This window comes from Oncorhynchus tshawytscha, unplaced genomic scaffold (genome assembly GCF_018296145.1).
Source record: "Oncorhynchus tshawytscha isolate Ot180627B unplaced genomic scaffold, Otsh_v2.0 Un_contig_2630_pilon_pilon, whole genome shotgun sequence".
Classification (NCBI taxonomy): Eukaryota; Metazoa; Chordata; class Actinopteri; order Salmoniformes; family Salmonidae; genus Oncorhynchus; species Oncorhynchus tshawytscha.
Window position 1 is genome coordinate 26886 of NW_024608703.1, and position 21023 is coordinate 47908.

Consider the following 21023-nt stretch of genomic DNA (forward strand, 5'->3'; position numbering starts at 1 on the left):
GGATAGGCATGTCATTGAATGTCGTTAATCAATGTCTTTGTGTATGCTTGCCCATCTGTCTTTTAGTTAATTAACATTGGGATGTCGGTGTAATCAACTGTGTGAATACGGAGCAAAACATAATTTTCTCTCTCACACATCTGAGCATGAGAGACGGGAAGGAAAACCTTCTGAATGAAATGATCATTTCAATGTCATTGCAAAGTCATGTGATCATCACTAAACACAGTCAGTTAAATACCAAGAGCATAAACCAAGGTCACAAGATGAAAATGTCAACTGGTAATGTATGCACACATATCCATCAGATTTCACAAGTGCTAATCTAATGAGATGGGAAGAAAAAGGAGAACAAGGTTACCTCTGTTGTGGTGGAGGAACTGGAGAGACTGGCTCTGGAACTGGGGCTGGGCACCCACCTCTAGCAGGAATCCTACCCCATCTTCAGGGCCTCTGCTGTGGGGTCGAGAACCTCCGTGCCCCCAACGCCCTCCACACCCAGCCTGAATCCCCCTCAGTTCCTCAGAACTGTGGGAGTCACTGCTGCCTCTCTCCTCCTATAGAGAGAAAGAGATGGGGGGAGGGGGAGTACCTCAGAGTTATCCTATAACAAATATAAGCATTCAGGTTGACTTCAATTAACACTCACATATAATCTGTAAGGTTCCAGGTACTACTGCTAGCATTATTAGAAATCAATAAGCATCTGTTGCTATGGCTATAAGGGCTAGCCCTATCTAGAGTGAATGACCATTTAACATTCTATCTCCGGGCAGCTAACATCTATTAGCATTTTAAGTGTATTAACCAAATGAGGCTACCCCTGGTGTAGCATGTTAAAAGAGTTCAACTACCACACTAGCATATTAGCATCAGCAACAACAATAACAACAACAAAAGCATTGTTTGTGGTAAAGCAAAAGTCTCAATGTAAATAGTGTTAACTGTGAAATGAAATTACCAAATGAAATATTGATACCAATGAAATATAATTGTAAAAAAAAACACCATGGGATATTTTTCCAATTTAGAGAACTTTATACATTTTGATATTTCCTACTATTTGATACTTCATCTCTCTTCAGTCAATACATCTGTTGATTAGTAATATATTTTTCCAAACTAAAGTAATTGCAAGCTCCACAGTGCCTCGTTTTAGATTGGATATCAAATTAGTTTCAATAGAGAAAAGCAATAAGGTAAACCAGATGAAACAGCTTAGAGGAGACGGGATGATTATACACACACACACACACACACACACACACACACACACACACACACACACACACACACACACACACACACACACAACGATCAGAACATGCACACACACACACCACGATCAGATCATGCACACACTCACACACACACACACATACACACACACGCACACACATCACGATCATGCTCACACACACACACGCACACGAACACACGCATGCGCACCCACATCTCGATCATTCTCACACACACAAACGCACACGCACGCATGCACACACACACACATCACGATCTTGCTTACACGCACGCACACACACACATACGCGCAACACACACAGACATGCATCCTACGCACAAACACACAGACGCAATCACACACGCACACACACAGGCACACAGACACCAGCAAACACAGACCCGTCACCCTAGCCTGCCCACGGCACATGGTGAAACACACACGGGAGCATTGATTCGCTAATCAAGCAGTTAATGCAGTGGGATGCAGTGTGTGATACAATGTGTTCAAGTGTGTAAGCAGTTGAATTATGCAAAAACAAAAAGTATATAGTTTCTCAGTGTGTGCGCATGTTTTGTGTCAATGAGAGTAAGTCTGTGCGTGTGCACGCCCCACCTTGCCGTCCCTGACCATGAGCTGGTAGTCACTGTGGTCGTCCAGACTAAGATCATCAGGAAGGGCAGGTGATGATGACTTGTCAGACAACTGCTCTGACATCAGAGACGCCTGCTCCACCTCAGCCAATCGGATCTGCGATACAAACATACAGAATTACAACAGAGCACATTATGTTATTCAATACACCAGATTTCTTATGTGAAAAGTGTGAGAAACACTTTATTTTTGGTAAAAATATTATGATTCATTATAAGCTCATTTAAAGTGCAAAATAATGCATATACAGTGCACAATAACACTTGCTATAAGCTGTCATAACAACTCATACAGTTCAAATGTGTTGCCCTGTATCCAGTGACTGACTAAAGTTCTAACAGACTAAGGTTGTAACTGACTAAAGTTGTAACTGACTAAAGTTGTAACGAACTAAAGTTGTAACGGACGAAAGTTGTATCTGACTAAAGTTGGAACGGACTAAAGTTGTATCTGACTAAAGTTGTATCTGACTAAAGTTGTAACTGACTAAAGTTGTAACGGACTAAAGTTGTATCTGACTAAAGTTGTAACTGACTAAAGTTGTAACGAACTAAAGTTGTAACGGACTAAAGTTGTAACGAACTAAAGTTGTAACTGACTAAAGTTGTAAAGGACTAAAGTTGTAACGGACTAAAGTAGTAACGGACTAAAGTTGAAACGAACTAAAGTTGTAACGGACAAAAGTTGTAACGAACTAAAGTTGTATCTGACTAAAGTTGTAACAGACTAAAGTTGTAATGGACAAAGGTTGTAACGGACTAAAGTAGTAACGGACGAAAGTTGTATCTGACTAAAGTTGTATCTGACTAAAGTTGTAACTGACTAAAGTTGTAACGGACTAAAGTTGTATCTGACTAAAGTTGTAACTGACTAAAGTTGTAACTGACTAAAGTTGTGATGTACTAAAGTTGTAACGAACTAAAGTTGTAACGGACTAAAGTTTTAGCGAACTAAAGTTGTAACTGACTAAAGTTGTAACGGACGAAAGTTGTATCTGACTAAAGTTGTAACGGACTAAAGTTGTAACGGACTAAAGTTGTAACGAACTAAAGTTGTAACAGACTAAAGTTGTAACGGACTAAAGTTGTAACGGACAAAAGTTGTAACGGACTAAAGTTGTAACGAACTAAAGTTGTAACTGACTAAAGTTCTAACGGACTAAAGTTGTAACTGACTAAAGTTCTAACGGACTAAAGTTGTAACGAACTAAAGTTGTATCTGACTAAAGTTGTAACAGACTAAAGTTGTAACGGACAAAAGTTGTAACGGACTAAAGTTGTAACGGGCTAAAGTTGTAACGAACTAAAGTTGTAACAGACTAAAGTTGTAACGGACTAAAGTTGTAACGGACAAAAGTTGTAACGGACTAAAGTTGTAACGAACTAAAGTTGTAACTGACTAAAGTTCTAACGGACTAAAGTTGTAACTGACTAAAGTTCTAACGGACTAAAGTTGTAACGAACTAAAGTTGTATCTGACTAAAGTTGTAACAGACTAAAGTTGTAACGGACAAAAGTTGTAACGGACTAAAGTTGTAACGGACAAAATTTGTAACAAACTAAAGTAGTAATGGACAAAATTTGTAACTGACTAAAGTTGTAACGGACGAAAGTTGTATCTGACTAAAGTTGTAACGGACTAAAGTTGTAACTGACTAAAGTTGTAATGTACTAAAGTTGTATCAGACTAAAGTTGTAACTGACTAAAGTTGTATCAGACTAAAGTTGTATCAGACTAAAGTTGTATCTGACTAAAGTTGTAACGGACTAAAGTTGTAACGAACTAAAGTTGTAACTGACTAAAGTTGTAAAGGACTAAAGTTGTAAAGGACTAAAGTAGTAACAGACTAAAGTTGCAACGGACAAAAGTTGTAACGAACTAAAGTTGTATCTGACTAAAGTTGTAACAGACTAAAGTTGTAACGGACAAAGGTTGTAACGGACTAAAGTAGTAACGGACGAAAGTTGTATCTGACTAAAGTTGTATCTGACTAAAGTTGGAACGGACTAAAGTTGTAACTGACTAAAGTTGTAACGAACTAAAGTTGTAACGGACGAAAGTTGTATCTGACAAAAGTTGTAACGGACTAAAGTTGTATCTGACTAAAGTTGTATCTGACTAAAGTTGTAACTGACTAAAGTTGTAACGGACTAAAGTTGTATCTGACTAAAGTTGTAACTGACTAATGTTGTAACTGACTAAAGTTGTGATGTACTAAAGTTGTAACGAACTAAAGTTGTAACGGACTAAAGTTTTAACGAACTAAAGTTGTAACTGACTAAAGTTGTAACGAACTAAAGTTGTAACAGACTAAAGTTGTAACGGACTAAAGTTGTAACGGACTAAAGTTGTAACGGACTAAAGTTGTAACGAACTAAAGTTGTAACTGACTAAAGTTCTAACGAACTAAAGTTGTAACTGACTAAAGTTCTAACGGACTAAAGTTGCAACGAACTAAAGTTGTATCTGACTAAAGTTGTAACAGACTAAAGATGTAACGGACAAAAGTTGTAACGGACTAAAGTTGTAACGGACAAAATTTGTAACAAACTAAAGTAGTAATGGACAAAAGTTGTAACTGACTAAAGTTGTAACGGACGAAAGTTGTAATGTACTAAAGTTGTATCAGACTAAAGTTGTAACTGACTAAAGTTGTATCAGACTAAAGTTGTAACTGACTAAAGTTGTAACTGACTAAAGTTGTAATGTACTAAAGTTGTAACGAACTAAAGTTGGAACGGACTAAAGTTGTAACGAACTAAAGTTGTAACTGACTAAAGTTGTAAAGGACTAAAGTTGTAACGGACTAAAGTAGTAACGGACGAAAGTTGTATCTGACAAAAGTTGTAACGGACTGAAGTTGTATCTGACTAAAGTTGTATCTGACTAAAGTTGTATCAGACTAAAATTGTAACTGACTAAAGTAGTAACGGACGAAAGTTGTATCTGACTAAAGTTGGAACGGACTAAAGTTGTAACTGACTAAAGTTGGAACGGACTAAAGTTGTAACTGACTAAAGTTGTAACTGACTAAAGTTGTAACGAACTAAACTTGTAACGGACGAAAGTTGTATCTGACAAAAGTTGTAACGGACTAAAGTTGTATCTGACTAAAGTTGTATCTGACTAAAGTTGTAACTGACTAAAGTTGTAACTGACTAAAGTTGTAACTGACTAAAGTTGTGATGTACTAAAGTTGTAACAAACTAAAGTTGTAACGGACTAAAGTTTTAACGAACTAAAGTTGTAACTGACTAAAGTTGTAACGGACGAAAGTTGTATCTGACTAAAGTTGTAACGGACTAAAGTTGTAAGGGACTAAAGTTGTAACGAACTAAAGTTGTAACAGACTAAAGTTGTAACGGACTAAAGTTGTAACGGACAAAAGTTGTAACGGACTAAAGTTGTAACGAACTAAAGTTGTAACTGACTAAAGTTCTAACGAACTAAAGTTGTAACTGACTAAAGTTCTAACGGACTAAAGTTGTAACGAACTAAAGTTGTATCTGACTAAAGTTGTAACAGACTAAAGTTGTAACGGACAAAAGTTGTAATGGACTAAAGTTGTAACGGACAAAATTTGTAACAAACTAAAGTAGTAATGGACAAAAGTTGTAACTGACTAAAGTTGTAACGGACGAAAGTTGTATCTGACTAAAGTTGTAACGGACTAAAGTTGTAACTGACTAAAGTTGTAATGTACTAAAGTTGTATCAGACTAAAGTTGTAACTGACTAAAGTTGTATCAGACTAAAGTTGTAACTGACTAAAGTTGTAACTGACTAAAGTTGTAATGTACTAAAGTTGTAACGAACTAAAGTTGGAACGGACTAAAGTTGTAACGAACTAAAGTTGTAACTGACTAAAGTTGTAAAGGACTAAAGTTGTAACGGACTAAAGTAGTAACGGACGAAAGTTGTATCTGACAAAAGTTGTAACGGACTGAAGTTGTATCTGACTAAAGTTGTATCTGACTAAAGTTGTATCAGACTAAAATTGTAACTGACTAAAGTAGTAACGGACGAAAGTTGTATCTGACTAAAGTTGGAACGGACTAAAGTTGTAACTGACTAAAGTTGGAACGGACTAAAGTTGTAACTGACTAAAGTTGTAACTGACTAAAGTTGTAACGAACTAAAGTTGTAACGGACGAAAGTTGTATCTGACAAAAGTTGTAACGGACTAAAGTTGTATGTGACTGAAGTTGTATCTGACTAAAGTTGTAACTGACTAAAGTTGTAACGGACTAAAGTTGTATCTGACTAAAGTTGTAACTGACTAAAGTTGTAACTGACTAAAGTTGTGATGTACTAAAGTTGTAACGAACTAAAGTTGTAACGGACTAAAGTTTTAACGAACTAAAGTTGTAACTGACTAAAGTTGTAACGGACGAAAGTTGTATCTGACTAAAGTTGTAACGGACTAAAGTTGTAACGGACTAAAGTTGTAACGAACTAAAGTTGTAACAGACTAAAGTTGTAACGGACTAAAGTTGTAACGGACTAAAGTTGTAACGGACAAAAGTTGTAACGGACTAAAGTTGTAACGAACTAAAGTTGTAACTGACTAAAGTTCTAACGAACTAAAGTTGTAACTGACTAAAGTTCTAACGGACTAAAGTTGTAACGAACTAAAGTTGTATCTGACTAAAGTTGTAACAGACTAATGTTGTAACGGACAAAAGTTGTAACGGACTAAAGTTGTCACGGACAAAATTTGTAACAAACTAAAGTAGTAATGGACAAAAGTTGTAACTGACTAAAGTTGTAACGGACGAAAGTTGTATCTGACTAAAGTTGTAACGGACAAAAGTTGTAACGGACTAAAGTTGTATTTGACTAAAGTTGTATCTGACTAAAGTTATAACTGACTAAAGTTGAAACAGACTAAAATTGTAACTGACTAAAGTTGTAACGGACTAAAGTTGTAACGGACAAAAGTTGTAACGGACTAAAGTTGTAACGAACTAAAGTTGTAACGGACTAAAGTTGTAACGAACTAAAGTTGTAACTGACTAAAGTTGTAACGGACTAAAGTTGTAACAGACTAAAGTAGTAACGGACTAAAGTTGTAATGAACTAAAGTTGTAACAGACTAAAGTTGTAACAGACTAAAGTTGTAACGGACAAAGGTTGTAACGGACTAAAGGTGTAACGGACAAAATTTGTAACAAACTAAAGTAGTAATGGACAAAAGTTGTAACTGACTAAAGTTGTAACGGACGAAAGTTGTATCTGACTAAAGTTGTAACGGACTAAAGTTGTAACTGACTAAAGTTGTAATGTACTAAAGTTGTAATGTACTAAAGTTGTAACTGACTAAAGTTATATCAGACTAAAGTTGAATCTGACTAAAGTTGTAATGTACTAAAGTTGTAACGAACTAAAGTTGTAACGGACTAAAGTTGTAGCGAACTAAAGTTGTAACTGACTAAAGTTGTAACTGACTAAAGTTGTAACGGACGAAAGTTGTATCTGACTAAAGTTGTAACTGACTAAAGTTGTAACTGACTAAAGTTGTAACTGACTAAAGTTGTAACGGACGAAAGTTGTATCTGACTAAAGTTGTAACGGACTAAAGTTGTAACGGACTAAAGTTGTATCTGACTAAAGTTGTAACTGACTAAAGTTGTAACTGACTAAAGTTGTAACAGACTAAAATTGTAACTGACTAAAGTTGTAACGGACTAAAGTTGTAACGAACTAAAGTTGTAACGGACTAAAGTTGTAACGAACTAAAGTTGTAACGGACTAAAGTTGTAACGGACTAAACTTGTAACGGACAAAAGTTGTAACGGACTAAAGTTGTAACTGACTAAAATTGTAACAGACGGAAGTTGTATCTGACTAAAGTTGTAACGGACTAAAGTTGTAACGCACTAAAGTTGTATCTGACTAAAGTTGTAACAGACTAAAGTTGTAACAGACGAAAATTGTATCTGACTAAAGTTGTAACGGACTAAAGTTGTAACGAACTAAAGTTGTATATGACTAAAGTTGTAACAGACTAAAGTTGTAACGGACAAAGGTTGTAACGGACTAAAGTTGTAACGAACTAGAGTTGTAACTGACTAAAGTTGTAACGGATGAAAGTTGTATCTGACTAAATTTGTAACTGACTAAAGTTGTAACTGACTAAAGTTGTAACTGACTAAAGTTGTAACGGACGAAAGTTGTATCTGACTAAAGTTGTAACGGACTAAAGTTGTAACGGACTAAAGTTGTAACTGACTAAAGTTGTAACAGACTAAAATTGTAACTGACTAAAGTTGTAACGGACTAAAGTTGTAACGGACTAAAGTTGTAACGGACTAAAGTTGTAACGAACTAAAGTTGTAACGAACTAAAGTTGTAACGGACTAAACTTGTAACGGACTAAACTTGTAACGGACAAAAGTTGTAACGGACTAAAGTTGTAACGAACTAAAGTTGTAACTGACTAAAGTTGTAACAGACGAAAGTTGTATCTGACTAAAGTTGTAACGGACTAAAGTTGTAACGCACTAAAGTTGTATCTGACTAAAGTTGTAACTGACTAAAGTTGTAACTGACTAAAGTTGTAACGGACTAAACTTGTAACGGACAAAAGTTGTAATGGACTAAAGTTGTAACGAACTAAAGTTGTAACTGACTAAAATTGTAACAGACGGAAGTTGTATCTGACTAAAGTTGTAACGGACTAAAGTTGTAACGCACTAAAGTTGTATCTGACTAAAGTTGTAACAGACTAAAGTTGTAACAGACGAAAGTTGTATCTGACTAAAGTTGTAACGGACTAAAGTTGTAACGGACTAAAGTTGTAACGGACAAAATTTGTAACAAACTAAAGTAGTAATGGACAAAAGTTGTAACTGACTAAAGTTGTAACGGACGAAAGTTGTATCTGACTAAAGTTGTAACGGACTAAAGTTGTAACTGACTAGAGTTGTAATGTACTAAAGTTGTATCAGACTAAAGTTGTAACTGACTAAAGTTGTATCAGACTAAAGTTGTATCTGACTAAAGTTGTAATGTACTAAAGTTGTAACGAACTAAAGTTGTAACGGACGAAAGTTGTATCTGACTAAAGTTGTAACTGACTAAAGTTGTAACTGACTAAAGTTGTAACTGACTAAAGTTGTAACGGACGAAAGTTGTATCTGACTAAAGTTGTAACGGACTAAAGTTGTAACGGACTAAAGTTGTATCTGACTAAAGTAGTAACTGACTAAAGTTATAACTGACTAAAGTTGTAACAGACTAAAATTGTAACTGACTAAAGTTGTAACGGACTAAAGTTGTATCTGACTAAAGTTGTAACTGACTAAAGTTGTAACAGACTAAAGTTGTAACGGACAAAGGTTGTAACGGACTAAAGTTGTAACGAACTAGAGTTGTAACTGACTAAAGTTGTAACGGACGAAAGTTGTATCTGACTAAAGTTGTAACTGACTAAAGTTGTAACTGACTAAAGTTGTAACGGACGAAAGTTGTATCTGACTAAAGTTGTAACGGACTAAAGTTGTAACGGACTAAAGTTGTAACTGACTAAAGTTGTAACAGACTAAAATTGTAACTGACTAAAGTTGTAACGGACTAAAGTTGTAACGGACTAAAGTTGTAACGGACTAAAGTTGTAACGAACTAAAGTTGTAACGAACTAAAGTTGTAACGGACTAAACTTGTAACGGACTAAACTTGTAACGGACAAAAGTTGTAACGGACTAAAGTTGTAACGAACTAAAGTTGTAACTGACTAAAGTTGTAACAGACGAAAGTTGTATCTGACTAAAGTTGTAACGGACTAAAGTTGTAACGCACTAAAGTTGTATCTGACTAAAGTTGTAACTGACTAAAGTTGTAACTGACTAAAGTTGTAACTGACTAAAGTTGTAACGGACAAAAGTTGTAACGAACTAAAGTTGTAACGGACTAAAGTTGTAACGAACTAAAGTTGTATCTGACTAAAGTTGTAACAGACTAAAGTTGTAACGGACAAAAGTTGTAACGGACTAAAGTTGTCACGGACAAAATTTGTAACAAACTAAAGTAGTAATGGACAAAAGTTGTAACTGACTAAAGTTGTAACGGACGAAAGTTGTATCTGACTAAAGTTGTAAAGGACTAAAGTTGTAACTGACTAAAGTTGTAACGGACAAAAGTTGTAACGGACTAAAGTTGTATTTGACTAAAGTTGTATCTGACTAAAGTTATAACTGACTAAAGTTGAAACAGACTAAAATTGTAACTGACTAAAGTTGTAACGGACTAAAGTTGTAACGGACTAAAGTTGTAACGGACTAAAGTTGTAACGAACTAAAGTTGTAACGGACTAAAGTTGTAACGAACTAAAGTTGTAACTGACTAAAGTTGTAACGGACTAAAGTTGTAACAGACTAAAGTAGTAACGGACTAAAGTTGTAATGAACTAAAGTTGTAACGGACTAAAGTTGTAACGAACTAAAGTTGTATTTGACTAAAGTTGTAACAGACTAAAGTTGTAACGGACAAAGGTTTTAACGGACTAAAGTTGTAACGGACAAAATTTGTAACAAACTAAAGTAGTAATGGACAAAAGTTGTAACTGACTAAAGTTGTAACGGACGAAAGTTGTATCTGACTAAAGTTGTAACGGACTAAAGTTGTAACTGACTAAAGTTGTAATGTACTAAAGTTGTAATGTACTAAAGTTGTAACTGACTAAAGTTGTATCAGACTAAAGTTGTATCTGACTAAAGTTGTAATGTACTAAAGTTGTAACGAACTAAAGTTGTAACGGACTAAAGTTGTAACGAACTAAAGTTGTAACTGACTAAAGTTGTAACTGACTAAAGTTGTAACGGACTAAAGTTGTATCTGACTAAAGTTGTAACTGACTAAAGTTGTAACTGACTAAAGTTGTAACTGACTAAAGTTGTAACGGACGAAAGTTGTATCTGACTAAAGTTGTAACGGACTAAAGTTGTAACGGACTAAAGTTGTATCTGACTAAAGTTGTAACTGACTAAAGTTATAACTGACTAAAGTTGTAACAGACTAAAATTGTAACTGACTAAAGTTGTAACGGACTAAAGTTGTAACGGACTAAAGTTGTAACGGACTAAAGTTGTAACGAACTAAAGTTGTAACGAACTAAAGTTGTAACGGACTAAAGTTGTAACGGACTAAACTTGTAACGGACAAAAGTTGTAACGGACTAAAGTTGTAACGAACTAAAGTTGTAACTGACTAAAATTGTAACAGACGGAAGTTGTATCTGACTAAAGTTGTAACGGACTAAAGTTGTAACGCACTAAAGTTGTATCTGACTAAAGTTGTAACAGACTAAAGTTGTAACAGACGAAAGTTGTATCTGACTAAAGTTGTAACGGACTAAAGTTGTAACGAACTAAAGTTGTATATGACTAAAGTTGTAACAGACTAAAGTTGTAACGGACAAAGGTTGTAACGGACTAAAGTTGTAACGAACTAGAGTTGTAACTGACTAAAGTTGTAACGGTTGAAAGTTGTATCTGACTAAATTTGTAACTGACTAAAGTTGTAACTGACTAAAGTTGTAACTGACTAAAGTTGTAACGGACGAAAGTTGTATCTGACTAAAGTTGTAACGGACTAAAGTTGTAACTGACTAAAGTTGTAACTGACTAAAGTTGTAACAGACTAAAATTGTAACTGACTAAAGTTGTAACGGACTAAAGTTGTAACGGACTAAAGTTGTAACGGACTAAAGTTGTAACGAACTAAAGTTGTAACGAACTAAAGTTGTAACGGACTAAACTTGTAACGGACTAAACTTGTAACGGACAAAAGTTGTAACGGACTAAAGTTGTAACGAACTAAAGTTGTAACTGACTAAAGTTGTAACAGACGAAAGTTGTATCTGACTAAAGTTGTAACGGACTAAAGTTGTAACGCACTAAAGTTGTATCTGACTAAAGTTGTAACTGACTAAAGTTGTAACTGACTAAAGTTGTAACGGACTAAACTTGTAACGGACAAAAGTTGTAACGGACTAAAGTTGTAACGAACTAAAGTTGTAACTGACTAAAATTGTAACAGACGGAAGTTGTATCTGACTAAAGTTGTAACGGACTAAAGTTGTAACGCACTAAAGTTGTATCTGACTAAAGTTGTAACGGACTAAAGTTGTAACGGACTAAAGTTGTAACGGACTAAAGTTGTAACGGACAAAATTTGTAACAAACTAAAGTAGTAATGGACAAAAGTTGTAACTGACTAAAGTTGTAACGGACGAAAGTTGTATCTGACTAAAGTTGTAACGGACTAAAGTTGTAACTGACTAAAGTTGTAATGTACTAAAGTTGTATCAGACTAAAGTTGTAACTGACTAAAGTTGTATCAGACTAAAGTTGTATCTGACTAAAGTTGTAATGTACTAAAGTTGTAACGAACTAAAGTTGTAACGGACTAAAGTTGTAACGAACTAAAGTTGTAACTGACTAAAGTTGTAACTGACTAAAGTTGTATCTGACTAAAGTTGTAACTGACTAAAGTTGTATCTGACTAAAGTTGTAACTGACTAAAGTTGTAACGGACTAAAGTTGTATCTGACTAAAGTTGTAACTGACTAAAGTTATAACTGACTAAAGTTGTAACAGACTAAAATTGTAACTGACTAAAGTTGTAACGGACTAAAGTTGTAACGGACTAAAGTTGTAACGGACTAAAGTTGTAAAGAACTAAAGTTGTAACGAACTAAAGTTGTAACGGACTAAAGTTGTAACGGACTAAAGTTGTAACGGACAAAAGTTGTAACGGACTAAAGTTGTAACGAACTAAAGTTGTAACTGACTAAAATTGTAACAGACGGAAGTTGTATCTGACTAAAGTTGTAACGGACTAAAGTTGTAACGCACTAAAGTTGTATCTGACTAAAGTTGTAACAGACTAAAGTTGTAACAGACGAAAGTTGTATCTGACTAAAGTTGTAACGGACTAAAGTTGTAACGAACTAAAGTTGTATCTGACTAAAGTTGTAACAGACTAAAGTTGTAACGGACAAAGGTTGTAACGGACTAAAGTTGTAACGAAAGAGTTGTAACTGACTAAAGTTGTAACGGACGAAAGTTGTATCTGACTAAAGTTGTAACTGACTAAAGTTGTAACTGACTAAAGTTGTAACTGACTAAAGTTGTAACGGACGAAAGTTGTATCTGACTAAAGTTGTAACGGACTAAAGTTGTAACGGACTAAAGTTGTAACTGACTAAAGTTGTAACAGACTAAAATTGTAACTGACTAAAGTTGTAACGGACTAAAGTTGTAACGGACTGAAGTTGTAACGGACTAAAGTTGTAACGAACTAAAGTTGTAACGAACTAAAGTTGTAACGGACTAAACTTGTAACGGACTAAACTTGTAACGGACAAAAGTTGTAATGGACTAAAGTTGTAACGAACTAAAGTTGTAACTGACTAAAGTTGTAACAGACGAAAGTTGTATCTGACTAAAGTTGTAACGGACTAAAGTTGTAACGCACTAAAGTTGTAACAGACTAAAGTTTTAACAGACTAAAGTTGTAACGGACTAAAGTTGTAACGGACAAAAATTTGTTACAAACTAAAGGAGTAACGGACAAAAGTTGTAATGGACTAAAGTTGTAACGGACTAAAGTTGTAACTGACTAAAGTTGTAACTGACTAAAGTAGTAACTGACTAAAGTTGTAACTGACTAAAGTTGTAACTGACTAAAGTTGTAACGGACTAAAGTTGTAACGGACTAAAGTTGTAACGGACAAAAGTTGTAACGGACTAAAGTTGTAACGGACTAAAGTTGTAACGGACTAAAGTTGTAACGGACTAAAGTTGTAACTGACTAAAGTTGTAACTGACTAAAGTTGTAACTGACTAAAGTTGTAACGGACTAAACTTGTAACGGACTAAACTTGTAACGGACAAAAGTTGTAACGGACTAAAGTTGTAACGAACTAAAGTTGTAACTGACTAAAGTTGTAACAGATGAAAGTTGTATCTGACTAAAGTTGTAACGGACTAAAGTTGTAACGCACTAAAGTTGTATCTGACTAAAGTTGTAACTGACTAAAGTTGTAACTGACTAAAGTTGTAACGGACTAAACTTGTAACGGACAAAAGTTGTAACGGACTAAAGTTGTAACGAACTAAAGTTGTAACTGACTAAAATTGTAACAGACGGAAGTTGTATCTGACTAAAGTTGTAACGGACTAAAGTTGTAACGCACTAAAGTTGTATCTGACTAAAGTTGTAACAGACTAAAGTTGTAACAGACGAAAGTTGTATCTGACTAAAGTTGTAACGGACTAAAGTTGTAACGGACTAAAGTTGTAACGGACAAAATTTGTAACAAACTAAAGTAGTAATGGACAAAAGTTGTAACTGACTAAAGTTGTAATGGACGAAAGTTGTATCTGACTAAAGTTGTAACGGACTAAAGTTGTAACTGACTAAAGTTGTAATGTACTAAAGTTGTATCAGACTAAAGTTGTAACTGACTAAAGTTGTATCAGACTAAAGTTGTATCTGACTAAAGTTGTAATGTACTAAAGTTGTAACGAACTAAAGTTGTAACGGACGAAAGTTGTATCTGACTAAAGTTGTAACTGACTAAAGTTGTAACTGACTAAAGTTGTAACTGACTAAAGTTGTAACGGACGAAAGTTGTATCTGACTAAAGTTGTAACGGACTAAAGTTGTAACGGACTAAAGTTGTATCTGACTAAAGTTGTAACTGACTAAAGTTATAACTGACTAAAGTTGTAACAGACTAAAATTGTAACTGACTAAAGTTGTAACGGACTAAAGTTGTAACGGACTAAAGTTGTAACGGACTAAAGTTGTAAAGAACTAAAGTTGTAACGAACTAAAGTTGTAACGGACTAAAGTTGTAACGGACTAAAGTTGTAACGGACAAAAGTTGTAACGGACTAAAGTTGTAACGAACTAAAGTTGTAACTGACTAAAATTGTAACAGACGGAAGTTGTATCTGACTAAAGTTGTAACGGACTAAAGTTGTAACGCACTAAAGTTGTATCTGACTAAAGTTGTAACAGACTAAAGTTGTAACAGACGAAAGTTGTATCTGACTAAAGTTGTAACGGACTAAAGTTGTAACGAACTAAAGTTGTATCTGACTAAAGTTGTAACAGACTAAAGTTGTAACGGACAAAGGTTGTAACGGACTAAAGTTGTAACGAACTAGAGTTGTAACTGACTAAAGTTGTAACGGACGAAAGTTGTATCTGACTAAAGTTGTAACTGACTAAAGTTGTAACTGACTAAAGTTGTAACTGACTAAAGTTGTAACGGACGAAAGTTGTATCTGACTAAAGTTGTAACGGACTAAAGTTGTAACGGACTAAAGTTGTAACTGACTAAAGTTGTAACAGACTAAAATTGTAACTGACTAAAGTTGTAACGGACTAAAGTTGTAACGGACTGAAGTTGTAACGGACTAAAGTTGTAACGAACTAAAGTTGTAACGAACTAAAGTTGTAACGGACTAAACTTGTAACGGACTAAACTTGTAACGGACAAAAGTTGTAATGGACTAAAGTTGTAACGAACTAAAGTTGTAACTGACTAAAGTTGTAACAGACTAAAGTTTTAACAGACTAAAGTTGTAACGGACTAAAGTTGTAACGGACAAAATTTGTAACAAACTAAAGGAGTAACGGACAAAAGTTGTAATGGACTAAAGTTGTAACGGACTAAAGTTGTAACTGACTAAAGTTGTAACTGACTAAAGTAGTAACTGACTAAAGTTGTAACTGACTAAAGTTGTAACTGACTAAAGTTGTAACGGACTAAAGTTGTAACGGACTAAAGTTGTAACGGACAAAAGTTGTAACGGACTAAAGTTGTAACGAACTAAAGTTGTAACGGACTAAAGTTGTAACGAACTAAAGTTGTAACTGACTAAAGTTGTAACAGACGAAAGTTGTATCTGACTAAAGTTGTAACGGACTAAACTTGTAACGGACTAAACTTGTAACGGACAAAAGTTGTAACGGACTAAAGTTGTAACGAACTAAAGTTGTAACTGACTAAAGTTGTAACAGATGAAAGTTGTATCTGACTAAAGTTGTAACGGACTAAAGTTGTAACGCACTAAAGTTGTATCTGACTAAAGTTGTAACTGACTAAAGTTGTAACTGACTAAAGTTGTAACGGACTAAACTTGTAACGGACAAAAGTTGTAACGGACTAAAGTTGTAACGAACTAAAGTTGTAACTGACTAAAATTGTAACAGACGGAAGTTGTATCTGACTAAAGTTGTAACGGACTAAAGTTGTAACGCACTAAAGTTGTATCTGACTAAAGTTGTAACAGACTAAAGTTGTAACAGACGAAAGTTGTATCTGACTAAAGTTGTAACGGACTAAAGTTGTAACGGACTAAAGTTGTAACGGACAAAATTTGTAACAAACTAAAGTAGTAATGGACAAAAGTTGTAACTGACTAAAGTTGTAATGGACGAAAGTTGTATCTGACTAAAGTTGTAACGGACTAAAGTTGTAACTGACTAAAGTTGTAATGTACTAAAGTTGTATCAGACTAAAGTTGTAACTGACTAAAGTTGTATCAGACTAAAGTTGTATCTGACTAAAGTTGTAATGTACTAAAGTTGTAACGAACTAAAGTTGTAACGGACGAAAGTTGTATCTGACTAAAGTTGTAACTGACTAAAGTTGTAACTGACTAAAGTTGTAACTGACTAAAGTTGTAACGGACTGACTAAAGTTGTATCTGACTAAAGTTGTAACGGACTAAAGTTGTAACGGACTAAAGTTGTATCTGACTAAAGTTGTAACTGACTAAAGTTATAACTGACTAAAGTTGTAACAGACTAAAATTGTAACTGACTAAAGTTGTAACGGACTAAAGTTGTAACGGACTAAAGTTGTAACGGACTAAAGTTGTAAAGAACTAAAGTTGTAACGAACTAAAGTTGTAACGGACTAAAGTTGTAACGGACTAAAGTTGTAACGGACAAAAGTTGTAACGGACTAAAGTTGTAACGAACTAAAGTTGTAACTGACTAAAATTGTAACAGACGGAAGTTGTATCTGACTAAAGTTGTAACGGACTAAAGTTGTAACGCACTAAAGTTGTATCTGACTAAAGTTGTAACAGACTAAAGTTGTAACAGACGAAAGTTGTATCTGACTAAAGTTGTAACGGACTAAAGTTGTAACGAACTAAAGTTGTATCTGACTAAAGTTGTAACAGACTAAAGTTGTAACGGACAAAGGTTGTAACGGACTAAAGTTGTAACGAACTAGAGTTGTAACTGACTAAAGTTGTAACGGACGAAAGTTGTATCTGACTAAAGTTGTAACGGACTAAAGTTGTAACGGACTAAAGTTGTAACTGACTAAAGTTGTAACAGACTAAAATTGTAACTGACTAAAGTTGTAACGGACTAAAGTTGTAACGGACTGAAGTTGTAACGGACTAAAGTTGTAACGAACTAAAGTTGTAACGAACTAAAGTTGTAACGGACTAAACTTGTAACGGACTAAACTTGTAACGGACAAAAGTTGTAATGGACTAAAGTTGTAACGAACTAAAGTTGTAACTGACTAAAGTTGTAACAGACGAAAGTTGTATCTGACTAAAGTTGTAACGGACTAAAGTTGTAACGCACTAAAGTTGTAACAGACTAAAGTTTTAACAGACTAAAGTTGTAACGGACTAAAGTTGTAACGGACAAAATTTGTTACAAACTAAAGGAGTAACGGACAAAAGTTGTAATGGACTAAAGTTGTAACGGACTAAAGTTGTAACTGACTAAAGTTGTAACTGACTAAAGTAGTAACTGACTAAAGTTGTAACTGACTAAAGTTGTAACTGACTAAAGTTGTAACGGACTAAAGTTGTAACGGACTAAAGTTGTAACGGACAAAAGTTGTAACGGACTAAAGTTGTAACGAACTAAAGTTGTAACGGACTAAAGTTGTAACGGACTAAAGTTGTATCTGACTAAAGTTGTAACAGACTAAAGTTGTAACGGACAAAAGTTGTAACGGACAAAAGTTGTAACGGACTAAAGTTGTAACGGACAAAATTTGTAACAAACTAAAATAGTAACGGACAAAAGTTGTAACGGACTAAAGTTGTAACGGACTAAAGTTGTAACTGACTAAAGTTGTAACTGACTAAAGGAGTAACTGACTAAAGTTGTAACTGACTAAAGTTGTAACTGACTAAAGTTCTAACTCCCACAGTGATGTAAGTAATTGACAGCCTGCTCTCTAGGTGGACTGTGTCAAAAAGTTGAGCGGCTGATTGGCTGACAGTCCTGGAGGTGGTAGTGACAGGTTGGTATGGTAATATGGCAGTATGGGTTATATCTGGACCATTAGACCGACTCTGAGGAATCTCCCTGTCAGCTGGTCTGAGCCCATCAGTATAATGAAAAAGAGGGATGGGAGAAAGAGAGAAAGGGAGAGAGAGAGAAGTGAAGAGAGAGAGAGAGATAGAGAAATAAAGAGAGAAAATAAAAACAATGAAGAGAGGGTGAAAGATGGAGAGAGAGAGAGAGAGAGAGAGAGAGAGAGAGATGGATGGACAGATGATGTCGGGTTAAGGCGAGACCTCTCACTACTGTTCTCTCTGTGTGTACTGCACTACATCTAGCATAGTATGTAAAGTATGCCCCCCCCACACACACATACATACACACACACACACACATACACACCATCAAACATTGACATCACAGTCATCCCACCATCATTACTGACAAGTGATGTGTTTCAGGCCCACAGTCATGAAAACCACATATTACTTATATTACTTACATATGTAGACTCAGCAAAAAAAGAAACATCCATTTTTCAGAACCCTGTCTTCAAAGATAATTCGTAAAAATCCAAATAACTTCACAGATCTTCATTGTAAAGGGTTTAAACACTGTTTCCCATGCTTGTTAAATGAACCATAAACAATTAATGAACATGCACCTGTGGAACGGTCGTTAAGACACTAACTGCTTACAGATGGTAGGCACTTAAAGTCACAGTTATGAAAACTTAGGACACTAAAGAGGCCTTTCTACTGACTCTGAAAAACACCAAAAGATAGATGCCCAGGGTCCCTGCTCATCTGCGTGAACGTGCCTTAGGCATGCTGCAAGGAGGCATGAAGACTGCAGATGTGGCCAGGGCAATAAACTGCAATGTCCTTACTGTGAGACACCTAAAACAGCACTACAGGGAGACAGGACGGACAGCTGATCGTCCGCGCAGTAGCAGACCACGTGTAACAACACCTGCACAGGATTGGTACATCCGAACATCACACCTGCGGGACAGGTACAGGATGGCAACAACAACTGCCCGAGTTACACCAGGAAAGCACAAACCCTCCATCAGTGCTCAGACTGTCCACAATAGGCGGAGAGAGGCTGGACTGAGGGCTTATAGGCGTGTTGTAAAGGCAGATCCTCACCAGACATCACCCCAAGCAACAACGTCGCCTATGGGCACAAACCCACCGTTGCTGGACCAGACAGGACTGGCAAAAAGTGTTCTTCACTGACGAGTCGCGGTTTTGTCTCACCAGGGGTGATGGCCGGATTCACATTTATCGTTGAAGGAATGAGCGTTACACCGAGGCCTGTACTCTGGAGCGGGATCGATTTGGAGGTGGAGGGTCCGTCATGGTCTGGGCAGTGTGTCACAGCATCATCGGATTGAGCTTTTCTCATTGGAGGCAATCTCAACGCTGTGCGTTACAGGGAAGACATCCTCCTCCCTCATGTGGTACCCTTCCTGCAGGCTCATCCTGACACGACCCTCCAGCATGACAATGCCACCAGCCATACTGCTCGTTCTGTGTGTGATTTCCTGCAAGACAGGAATTTCAGTGTTCTGTCATGACCAGCAAAGAGCCCGGATCTCAATCCCATTGAGTACGTCTGGGATCGAAGGGTAAGGGCTAGGGACATTCCTCCCCAGAAATGTCCGGGAACTTGCAGGTGCCTTGGTGGAAGAGCGGGTTAACATCAAGGACAGCAAGAATTGGCTAATCTGGTGCAGTCCATGAGGAGGAGCTGGTGGCCACACCAGATACTGACTGTTACTTTTGATTTTGACCCCCCCCTTTGTTCAGGGACACATTATTCAATTTCTATTAGTCACATGTCTGTGGAACTTGTTCAGTTCATGTCTCAGTTGTTGAATCTTGTTCTGTTCATACATATATTTACACATGTTAAGTTTGCTGAAAATAAACGTAGTTGACAGTGAGAGGACGTTTCTTACTTTGCTGAGTTTATATAGAAATGTATAGAAATGTACAGAATTAATTAAATACATGCATTCTCCAGTGTTCCCCATGGTAACTCCAGAAAGACCAAACACAGCAGCGAATGTGCATCATCCCATTATTCTCAAAGGTTACGTCTGGTAGCGATGCAACACACACACACACACACACACACACACACACACACACACACACACACACACACACACACACACACACACACACACACACACACACACACACACACACACACACACACACACACACACACACACACACACACACACACACACACACACACACACAACATAATGCACACATATGAAGATAGCATAACAACATGAGCATATAAATAATGGATAACAATATGATGGATAGATAGATAGGGAATGTGTGTGTGTGTGTGCATGCATGTCATCCGTATTTGAAAGTCAACTCAACATAGTCCTGAATTAAATTATTTTGTTGAGAGAATAGCAACAAGGTTAGAGGGAGGTTGAATGTGATTGGCCAACAACAGATATGTAGATGAGATGTTCTCATACTGAACCAACAGAACTGGATTCTCCAGGGAATGGTACAGCCTTGTCATGAGCATTTCTTTCTGTTTGTGATTTTAACAAACTACCATGCAGATTACATTAACATAAACAGATGACACACAAACACACACACACACATGTACACACACAAAGTGTATCATAGACACACACACACATGTACACACACAAAGTGTATCATACACACACACACACACACACGTTTGTATTTAAGTGTGTGTGTCATCATTCAGAAGAACATTAATGTAAGGTATGGAGGGAAAGCACTGTTTTCTCAGTCTGTTTGATTGGCAGCTACCACTATAGCTTCCTTTGAGTT

The 21023-nt window shown here is 36.1% G+C and overlaps 1 protein-coding gene across 1 annotated transcript in view; it reads right to left on the reverse strand.

The window, feature by feature from the left end:
• Positions 1-21023, reverse strand: part of LOC121843739 (voltage-dependent T-type calcium channel subunit alpha-1I-like) — a 61208-nt gene that overhangs the window by 13057 nt on the left and 27128 nt on the right. The window contains exons 10-11 of the mRNA XM_042313534.1: positions 1856-1990; positions 362-557 (exon numbers count right to left, since the gene is read on the reverse strand). Of these exons, the coding sequence (XP_042169468.1) occupies positions 362-557; positions 1856-1990 (331 nt within the window). The remainder of the gene's footprint in view (positions 1-361; positions 558-1855; positions 1991-21023) is intronic.